At 44.1% G+C, this 11,357-nt stretch overlaps 1 protein-coding gene across 1 annotated transcript in view; it reads left to right on the top strand.

The window, feature by feature from the left end:
* The window catches only part of LOC142570340 (synaptogenesis protein syg-2-like), a 264,644-nt gene that overhangs the window by 144,680 nt on the left and 108,607 nt on the right, over window positions 1-11,357 (top strand). Inside the window, exon 2 of the mRNA XM_075678727.1 lies at window positions 2,317-2,664. Within this exon, the coding sequence (XP_075534842.1) occupies window positions 2,317-2,664 (348 nt within the window). The remainder of the gene's footprint in view (window positions 1-2,316; window positions 2,665-11,357) is intronic.

The following is an 11,357-nucleotide window of genomic DNA, read 5'->3' as shown; positions in this document are numbered from 1 at the left end:
CCCTGCGTCCTCAAATAACTTACCTGCGATAAGGCTAGCATGTTGTACCTCTCTTGAACTCGTTCAGCCTAAACAAAGGCAAGGTTATTTAAGACTGGACGTTCCGCTTTCCCATAATGGGCTTTATGTGGTGACATTGGCGTAGCGGAAAACTTCGCCTATGTTAATCAGAATGAGAAACAACTTCCAACCAACCTTATTGTAAGCTCAACTAGAAGAGAGCAAGATCGAAATATACCCCGTTTTCTAAAGAGATCTTTGTTCTTTGAAATTTAGCATCCTTTTTATGATTATTAGTTCGCAGCATAACGGGGCTTCCCGCACTTTAAACAAGTATATTTACAGCCAGCAAGCTGCACTTCTGACGCGAACATTGCACAGGTGGCATTGTTTTATTGCGTGTGCTACCTTTTATTTTTTTTTTGTCCTTTTCTGACTAGGCTGGATATTACTTTCACACGCATATGAAGGTCTCGTATTGTTGTTCCGATAAAAAACAAATGGAATGTGAGAAACGATAATATAATGTGCACATAGTTTTCTTTTCTTTCTTGACTGTTTAAATGGGTGCCGAAGTTCTCAGCACGCGTGCGTTATGCTGAGAATACTGAATTCCGGCGCCTGTAAAACAATGCCTAGATTTACTGCGCTCGTTCGCACACCGATTTCATCGACGAATTAATCTTCGCGGTGCTGGAAATATTCCTGCGAAAAAAAAAATGCCCAACCCTACCCATTATACGTTCGTTCTGCCGCAGCAACAGCTCAAGAAACAAGGAACCAACTCGCACTGCCGTCGTTTGTCATCTCGGTCGAAAAATCCGAGCCAAGACAAAGCCACTTGAGGCCCTCCATCCCACAGAAAAGCCAGGGCAGGGCGCGCCAGTTGTGTTTGCGGAGCAAATTGACTTTCTATTTCATCACTAATCGAGGCTTTCCGGGTAGAATTGAAGTGAAACAAGCAAGAAGGGGTAAAAGTTATGGCGGAATCGATACACGTGATTCCCCCGAGAAAAGTTAGCGTGGTTTGTGGGTTCGCCATTGGAAACAATAGGAGGCAGCAGGCTAGTGTCAACCCTGAAAGACAACGAGTCATACAGCAGTCGCACATGACCATGTTGAAGACGCATGGCTCGTCAGCGCCAATTTCGAACAACCGCAAAATTTAATACAGCGACATAAAAACAAAGCGATGAGAACGCGCAGACAGAGTCTTTCTTTATTCTCGTCTCGTGCGGTTTGTGTTTGATAACAGTAATTTGATTGAGTCGGAATCATCAGACCCCGGCACTCACCGGCGCTAAGAATCAATACACGCACTCTAACCAATCATGTTAGGCACCATGCCTGACAAACAAAACTGCTCTCGAGGACGCGAGGGACCCGCGATATCAAACTAGACGCGAGGGCTCTGCTGGAAGCGGTTGAGCCCACGCACATACGTTTGGTCGAAATGTTAGACGTCGATGCAATAACGACTTTCTGGTCGTGTCCTCGAAATGACCGCCAGACGCTGTGTTCTAGTCACTTATTTTGGGTGTACTTCCGTGCTTTGGGGACATTTTTGTGAAAGCCCTGTCGTTGCTGAAACTCTTCTTCTGATAATGATGCTGCTGCTAGAAACAGGTAACAAAAGGCTGCGATGCGTAGATTATCAGTAGCGTTATTTCTTGTTGTTGTGGATTAAAAAATTAATTACACCTAACTATGAGGTCATCTGGCTGTGACGACGAAATACTTGCTTGGGGGCTATACAGAATAACTAATTGTAATGACATATTCAGGCGTGTTGCTTATATACCCCTTTCTTCTGTTTGTAGACCTCTTGTTAACATACTGAAATGTTCGCCCTGTTCAATTTTTTGCCAGCATGGAGACCTTAAAGTAAACGCCATTATGCATAACCTTTTGGACGAGTCCATGAGTGGCTGTTATTCGCCTTTGCAATCTTGAACAGAAAAAAAAAATTATGTTCACGTGCACTCTGAAAAAAGTTGACACCCTTTGGGGCATATGTTGCCCCACAACAATCACCGTCATCTATCTTTCCCGCATTTGCCTTCTTTAACGCTGCGAGCCCGGTGCTTCCAAGTCACGAATGACACGCGCGAACGACATACGCCTTGAAAAAGACAAGTCTCCTTGTCGAAACGTTGGCTCCCGCTTTTACCTGGTTCTTGTTTTGCACATGCGCGTTATCAGAGTGACATAAAGCTAAATAGGTTGCGAATATGTTACGTGGTTTGAACTTCTATTCTCTAAGCTTCGCACAAAGTGTTCAGAGCAATGTGCTCTTTCTTTTTTCTTTTTTTGCAGCCGAGGCGCAGACGGTGACGGCGCTCGATGGCAGCCAGGTACAACTGAGCTGCGACATAAGCGCTCCGGGCGTCGGTGACTTTCCGGTGCGCATACGCTGGTTCAAGGACTCCAGCCCCAACCCCGTGTATAGCGTAGATGTCAATCCAAGGACGGGGAGCCTGTCGCAGATCCGTCAGAGTGCGCAGCGCAGCAGCTTGCAGGGTCGTGCGTACTTTTCGGTCATCCAGACACCCGCCGTGCTCAGCATCGACCGTCTGCGGCATGCCGACAACGGCTCCTATGTGTGCGCGGTGGACTTCAAGAAAGACTGGACACGGAAACTCACTACGCACCTCATCGTCATAGGTGAGTGCGTGCGGTCATCTTAAGCCGGCCAGGCTTTGGTAACCTATGGGACTCACACACGTGAAGATTACATATGGGCCAAGCCGAAAGCTTTAACGTGGTTAATCTGAAACACTCATGACTCTGAAAGATAAGCTGAAGAATTAAAAAAAAATTAGCGGACCTCCCACGATAGCTTAGTGATTGTGGCGTTGCGCTACTTAGCTTGAGGTCGCGGGCTCGATCCCGGTTACGGTGGCCGCTTTCCAATGGGGGCGAAATGTCCTAGCGTTCTTGTACCGGGAATAAGATGCGCGTTAAAAAGAAACCGTAGAATTAAAAATTATGAAGAGTTCCTCACTACGCCGTACCCCTTAACCAGACTCTAGTTTGGAACATAGAACCTCCGAAGTAAATAAAAAAAAATTCAGGCCATGGCATGCGTGAGCCATCCGTATGTCTACGTCGGCGAAAGTGGGAACTTAGAGAGGCGGCACACGTCGCATCAAAGGGAAGTCAAGAAGCAAGACGTGGGGACGGATGTGCTTGCCCAACAGTGCGTTTCGTCAGGCCATTATATTAACTGGAATTAGGCACGTGTGATTGCCAAAAGAAACATAATCAAACCATGCACGTATTTATAGTCAGTTTAGATTCAAGCTATGGTGGCGAATCCCAACCGAAACGATGGTAATTTGTCACGTTCGTACACTAGGTCTCTCGGTGACGCTATGTGACATACTTAAGAACTTTTGACTATCCTATCTAAATAGCCTCTATGGAAACTCAAGCGAACAAAGAACTCGTTTGTCTCGGCAGCCACTGCACGAAATTTTATTAGCTGCGTTAAATAAAAAATAAAATAAACCTTCTCACTGTATGAAGCAGATTTCTTATTCGGGCCATAGTTGGGCTGCTGAGCACGAGGTCGCGGGATCGAATCCCGGCCACGGCGGCCGCATTTCGATGGGGGCGAAATGCGAAAACACCCGTGTGCTTAGATTTAGGTGCACGTTAAAGAACCCCAGGTGGTCGAAATTTCCGGAGTCCTCCACTACGGCGTGCCTCATAATCAGAAAGTGGTTTTGGCACGTAAAACCCCATAATTTTTTTTTTATTCGGGCCATCGATTTTTATTATAAGATAGTTCAACATGGGGTTCATTTTCAAGAAAGAAAAAAGAAACAACATTATCGAGCCTTAGACTTTAACTCGGCAACGAAAAAAGATGTTACGATTCTGTAAACTGCACATAATAGCACATCTAAAGCGCAAAAGATTATTGGTGTATCATACGGTGCTAAATTAAATTATGGGGTTTAACGTACCGAAACCACGATCTGATTATCAGGCACGCCGTAGGGGGGGGGGGGGGGTCCGGAAAATTGGACCACCTGGGGTTCTTTAACCTGCACCTATCGTGCACGTCACTGCACCTATCATGCACGTTACTGCACCCATCGTGCACCCATCGAAATGCGGCCGCCATGGCCAGAATTCGACCCCGTCACCTCGTGCTTAGCCCCAATACCATGGCCACTAAGCAATCGCTGCGGGTATCATACAGTGCTCTGAAATATAACGCTAATACGCGAGTAGGACTTTTGCATAACCCTTATAAACAAGGTAACATATTTACGTAAGCTAAACATTGATACATCACGTTTGTCTGCTTAAGATGCTCTACGGATGCTGGTTATAGAAGCGCGATATCTGGTTTCTTGCTTTATATATATATATATATATATATATATATATTCATTTACCGGTTTTATAGCATCTTCAGTAAAACATTCTGAGTCCTAAATCAAAATATCGTTTGCTACAACAATTAATACTAAACTAGACGTAATTCAATAGACGGCATTGGCGTTGGCACCGAGCTAGGGCTTCCTTTTAAGGGGCTTTTTGTCGCTTTATTGTTATTGTGCACAAGGCTCCCGTGTGGTATCCTAGACAGTAACCCTAAAAAAAAATAATTTGTGCTCGCTGTTTATCGTCCGTGCTCATCATGGTTCGTATTAAATATTTTTCACGCTAGACTTGTTCTTAAGAGAAAAGGTTAGCCAATTCTGATGCGGGACTTTTCATTTGCGAAGGCACATGACCACTGAGTCAAGCAGAACGCACAAACTAAAAGCTCTGTAAACCTTCGCAAATATTCCTCTTGTTTTATTCTAGGCGTTTAGGTTCGAAGTGGTACGACTGGTTAAGAGAATGAATACAGTGGCGACGGCTCATGTATAACATATACGGTTCCTAAGAGAACAACAGAACTTCAACTTACATGAATCACTTAGATTACCTCGTGCAGCATCATCAAAGACGGCTGATCTATTCGCTGTCCAACACGCGATAAAATTTACGCCTTCCGTTGGAAAGGCGCAAAAGTGGATTGTTCACAGCGACTCCCACGCAGCAGTCACATGGTTTCGCATCACAAAAATAAAGTTTAGAATGCTATCATACTTTTATGGAACACACAAAGAGCTCGCAAAGGCGAACAACGGGCAGAATCAATTGGTATTTCAATAGATACCGGATCATCTTAAGTTTCTAGGCTTCACGGCAGCTAATGCAGCAACCCAACAAGCGCATTGCAAGTGTGATATGATTTCGCTCACGATCTCAGGCAGAGAAGTGCACTGAATTTTAAAAGCAATGTTATTCAAAGTATCAGAAAGAAGTGGTTTGACCAAAACTCCAAGAGTTCCGACGTATTTTATATTGATCCGCTAATTGAATTCAACATTCCATTACTTTTAGAGAGAAGCACAGAAGCACGACTGCGTACCGCCTACACAAAACACCATCGCCCCTGTGGCACGATTTTAGACCGCACAATTGCCGGAATCTGCCCACATAACAAGCAACATACCCCTCGCCCCCACCCCCCAGCCCCCGCCCGTCCGTGGGCGGTTAGGTCGGCGCTCGGCAAAGAATAGCTGCATTCGGAAAAGAATGCTTGGCGTCAAAATTATAATTTACCAGCTGGTCATTTTCCCGATCAAATGTGTGCAAGGTTAGCCACCTCCACATTTATGCTGGCACACATGAAAATTGGTTTTCATACGCACTATATGTATACTACGTTGTTTCAAACATCATTCACAAAACTAAGATCAACAACAAAAGTACGCATTTGAAAAGCAAGAGCGCTTTGAAAGAAAACTTCAAGGTGTTGCGAAACCATACACATTCACTTACACACACTGACGTAAGGACAGAGATACACAAGATAGTTGCCCTTAATTTGTACGTAAAGAGAGGTTCACAGTAACGCGTGGAAGTCCTTATGTGATATAAGGCGACTCATCTCAGTGGTACGGACGCCGCACGGCTAGCATAAGACATCCGTCAATTATGATTTTTATTTTCGGTGAGAAAAACATTTAAAAAATAAAATAGACGAATGTTTACTGTCTTCGTCGTACTATGAGAGGCCCATACTAAAGCTATTGACACTAGCAAAAAAGAACACGACGCTCGCCTCACAAAAAAAGAAAGAGAAAGAAATGAAAGCAGCGATAACTAGCAAACCGCAATAAGGTTCTCGATTTTAATCCCATAGGCTACATGAGCTGGGTTGCACTACGCACTAAAATTTACCAAATTTTCCTGTAAAGGGTGTTTTTTCGTAAGACAGCTAAGTTATACAACATAGACATTTTATCAAATGAAGAAAGGCGGACAATTTTCACGACATTGAGTGAATGAGTAAGCGGGAGAGAGAGACACACACACAAAGTGGTAGCTTCTAATTTAGGGAGTTAATTTTTTGGTTTTAAGTGAAGTATAACTAATATATTCAGGTCTTATAAAATTCATACATCCACCCTTCTGGACTTTCTCCCTTTTCATAGTAAACTACACTATCAAGCCAGCCGCTCTATACAGAAATATTCACCATCATTATCACTGAAAAGTATGTGCAAAATTGCTCCCTCTATCCTTCATCACATATTTTTTTGTCCTAAATTGGACCTTCGTGCTTCGAGGACCCAGCGGGGTTTCATTTTGCGAAAGCGCTCCAAGTCATTTGCGCGTCGGCGAAAACCCTACCCTAAAAATCCCGAAAGGATTTAATATTGAACAGAACTCGGGAATGACCGAAAGGGCACGCCGAGTGAAATAAAACAAAAAGGCCAAAATAAAATAAAGTTTTCATTGAGGCGTCAAGCGGCTTTGCTGGCACGTTGACAGTTCAGAAAGACGCTCCTGCTTTAGCAGGACAGATTTTTTTAATATTTTCATTTATATATCTGCCCAGAGTTTCGCATAGCAGACACATCAAATATTCCATTACTACCCAGATATTTCATTACTGCCTTTCTTAGCGGGTGAATTTTGTCGTGTTTGAGGTGATTTTCCTCTCATTGTGCCTCGAACACCGTCTTCCTCTCACTTGTGAACATCATCAGCTATGCTGCAAATGTCTCTTCAACGAGACCTTTAAAGCCGAGAGCATTGCGGCCTACTTGCAAGCCAACCCGAGGCCTGTGTCCTGCCGCTACATACCAAAGTGCCTCACCACTCACATCGAATACGTTGCCACCTGCTTTTATTTCTTTTTATGGTTGCTTGGAAACGATCCTCCCTTTATTTATAGGTAGTTGGCCTTGCTGGCTTTGCTGGCGCCGGTAATGAAAGCTATAGTAAGGGCCTTTACTCCTGATTATGGCTGTCTGGCAGCTTGTAAAATACGCGTGTAAGTAAAAAGAAACAGAGCTTAGCCAGTGTAAAGCTTACTGTAGAGAAAATATGTGACCTCGATTGCCTTACACAGCTGTGCTTTTAATGTTGAGTCTTTCTTTTAACGGTATCGTGGTAAGCGCACGCTGAGAGAGAGAGAGAGAGTAAACTTTAATGAGCACCAGCAGTGTGAAAAATTTGTTTTTAAATCGAAAACAAAAGAAAACGCTCTCGCATCGAAGCGCGCGTCTAGCGGCCACAAACAGAAAAAGACCGCCGTAGCGTCAAAGTGCGGCTATAACCTGTGTCTGAAGCCACGTGTCTGTGACGTAGTGACAGTCCGATAAAGAGCTAGCGGCTCATTTGGTTCGCATGACCGAAGAACAGCGAATGTACGAGGAACGACGCCAAGAGCGGTGGCGAGAATGTAACCGTGAGAAACAAAACGTTGGGCTCAAGACTACCCCCTGGGAGGTAGTGACTAGCGAAGCTGCCTGGGCAGCATCGAATGCACTGGTGGCGAAACACATGGCAGCCGTAAAGCAAAAGAGAGTTGCGACGTGACCTACTTTCGGTTAAATAAAATTTTCAAAACAACAATTTTGGTTCTCGTAAGGTTTGTCGATGGGGGGGAGGGGGGAGGAGAATAGGGAGTTTAGTTGTTGAGTCGAGTGGTTGTAGGCTACTGGTGGAATTAGCCTTGCAATTGCTGCCGGCAATTTCTCCACCATAGCGACACTTAAAATAAATAAATCACATAAATCAGACACAGACCTCACAATTACAAATAGTCACTACTAAGATCGTCGTGTGGAGGCCAAATCCGTGTCCTGCAGGTAATTTAAAAGAAGGCGAGAAACCTCCTTCCTACACAGCGGTTTCCCGCGCGGGAAAACAATGTCCTGAAGAGAACTGTGACAAACTTCTGTCTTCTTGAGGGACCCGAATAACACACTCCTTTCCGCGTTATACATAGTACAGTACACAGGTGATGTTCTATGTCACCGCACACACCACACGTTGAACATAATGGAGACAACGCCACGCCAGTGTTATACATACACGCAGGGGCACGAGCAGAGCCCGTGCGAATGCGGAGCAGTGAAGTGACTTGGTTTCTTTTGAGACTCTTGATCACACATTCGAACAGCCGAGAAAAGGTGAATCGAAACCACCAGTGTGCTCTCGCTCGGCATAAAGGGGGCACTGAAACGATACGCGGCTTGATTTTTCTCGTAGCACGTGCGCGTGGTAGTGCTGCAAAACATTTCCGTGTAACTCTGTTATACGTGCAGTCGTACCACCGTGCCGCCCAACACAGCTTCGCTGGTCAACCGCCTTCACGGGATGGAGCGGAGTTTAAAGTTTTTGGAAGAAAAGGGATTACAGGAGGATGTAAGGTGCAAGAATGCGTGGTTAAGGTGCGCCGGAAAAACATAGGCGCGAAGCACCTGTACTTTGAAGCGCATCGTTTTAATGATTCACTGATTGATACTGCACGTACGAACGCATGCACTTATGATGATAGAACGAACAGAATTGTGCTTGAATTGAAACGCGCTATTCGTTCGTGAAAGCTGCTTGCCATTCTACGGACGACTTCAGAGAGCGCTATTGAGTTAACCCTTCGCTTGTTCCATCACGTCCCATTCCACCGCGGCCCCCAAATGTAACGGAGACACGATGTCTTCCTAAGCACTTTACACTTCAATTATAATTGAAATGTAGAGCGTTTATGTTTGGCCTTGTGTATTCGTTTATAAATATTTAGAGTTAAGAAGTTTCCACACCTTCTTCAGTATAAATAGTAAGTGTTCTGCGTTGATTAGCTAGTGCGAGAATATTTTGGAAGCTAACTGTGTATTGGCATTATTGACGCAATAAATACGGATGTTATTTTGTAAGTGCGACATATGTGTAGCTACTTATTGAACAATGAACACATGCCCTTTGACCAGGCAATAGGTTCTAGTGCGCGCTCATAGGACGTGTCTACGTATCAACAACAAAGTGTAACTTACAATTTTATACCAGAAAAGTAATCAATTTAAAGACATGTGTGGTCTGAGGGTTTTGACATCTGGAGATCCTTTCTTTAACTCTTTTTTTTTTCACGTCATGGAAGAGTATGCGCCACTGCTGACAAAAAATAAGCGTAGGTCTAAATTTGTTCACATGTTTAACAATCCGCTCAAGCCGATGGGAAAAATTTTGAGGCATGTTTTGCCGCAACAGATGCCGTCATATTTTGATTTTGCTCAATGCAGAGCCAAAAACTTTTCCTTTTGTTGCCTCTTTTCCAGTCATACGCTAATTTTAGTCTATGCACCGAACAACGAGCGATGAAACGAGAAATTACAGGCGCAACTTTACGTGACCATAAGACAGCGGTGTGGATTACAGAACAAACGAAAGTTGTCAATAATTTGGTTCCGATTAAGAGGAAGGAATGGACTGGGGCAGGCCATGCAACGCGTAGAGGAATACTTGGTGGCCAAAAAGGGTTGCAAAGTGAGTTGCGAAGGACAGGAAGCGCATTCAAGAACAGTAGAGCAAGGTGGTGTGATGCAATTAGGAAATTTGCGGGCATAGGATGCAATAAGCTGACGCAAGATGGGGTCGATCGGCAAACACCGAGAGATGTCTTTGTCCTGGAGTAGGTGTGTAATAGAGTGATGATAAGGCTGCTGACGCTGGTGATCAGGAATAATGCATGGGTTTGAAAGTGACATCATTAGCGCCAAAAAATGACTGAATATGTTTGAATGCATATCTTAAAAAAATTAGAACTTTCGTTACTATCTCGAAGAGCACCTGTACTTGCGAGAGCTAAGCCACGTAGAACCTACGTGTTAGCAAATGCAGGAGTAGGGGTCTTTATTGTGCCTGAAACATTGCGGTCAAATAGCTAGCCACCTTATTAACTCTGCATCGATGAAAGCAATCAAAAACCGTGTTTACAATAGTAGGCGCTTTGAGATTACACTGTTAGCAGTTAGGATACTTACATGAGTGTCTCAATCCCTTGATATTTTTATGACAGGTCTTTTGTTATTATAAAATGTCACCGTCAGTGGTCAGGCCAAACTACAACGTCTATCAAGACCCTTCTTCCTCTACCGTCTCTTTCGTTGCCTCAGTCATCATAAAACAATAATCAGTCGAACTAAACGACCTTCCAACGCTAACGGCGGTCTGTTAAATGTGTCTCTATTCGGAACTTTAAAGAAAAATATAAGCACGCGGCTGGTGCACTTCCGGGAAGAGGTATGACACGGTTTCAAGGTAGGACAAGGTATCACACATAGGCTTCAAACTATGCACGTTTTCTTCAAAGGCACAATTGGGTACGTTTGGGGGAAATGAACACTTCGAAAATCCAGAGGCACGTTTCACTGTCATTGAAGATGAAGACATTAAAGATTTCTTGCTTAAGTTTCGTGTCCCGAAGCAGGCAGAAAATAAAACCGGACAACGCCTCAGTACAAAAGACCAAAGTCACATATTTACTCGGGACTTCGACCAGCTGGCTATGGAAACGAAAAAAAGAAGACAGAGGGAAAATAAAACTACAAGTTTTCCCTTTGTACCTGTGCTACTATATAGCGATAATTTGCAATTCCTGATTCCCGAGAAGGCCTCCCAAAATTAATCATGTGTGCCCCATCCTCTTCTGCTTTGCTTCTATAGTTACCTCGCGCCCTCTCTTACCTTGTTTTTGTTTCGAACGTGGCGCTTTATTATCCGATCCCACGAGGCCCATAATCCTGTGGTCAACGCGCATGGAACATGAAGCTTTGTTCTCTTTTAAGGTTCGGTGGCTGCCGGGACCGCGATGTTAATAATAATGTGCTCTGACGGGAAAAGCTTGGGTCTCTTAAATATTGTAGTTGAAGGCATGCCCAAATTAACGTCGCCTCGAGTTTAATATGATTTTGTATTCAGTTATTTTCTAATAATTAACACACTCCCCTCCCACTTCTGCTTATGCATAAATGATGGTTCGCATGCAATATATTCAC

The sequence above is a fragment of the Dermacentor variabilis genome, chromosome 2, assembly GCF_050947875.1.
Source record: "Dermacentor variabilis isolate Ectoservices chromosome 2, ASM5094787v1, whole genome shotgun sequence".
NCBI lineage: Eukaryota > Metazoa > Arthropoda > Arachnida > Ixodida > Ixodidae > Dermacentor > Dermacentor variabilis.
Note: the sequence above shows the minus strand (reverse complement) of the source record. Positions and strands in the feature narration are given on the sequence as shown.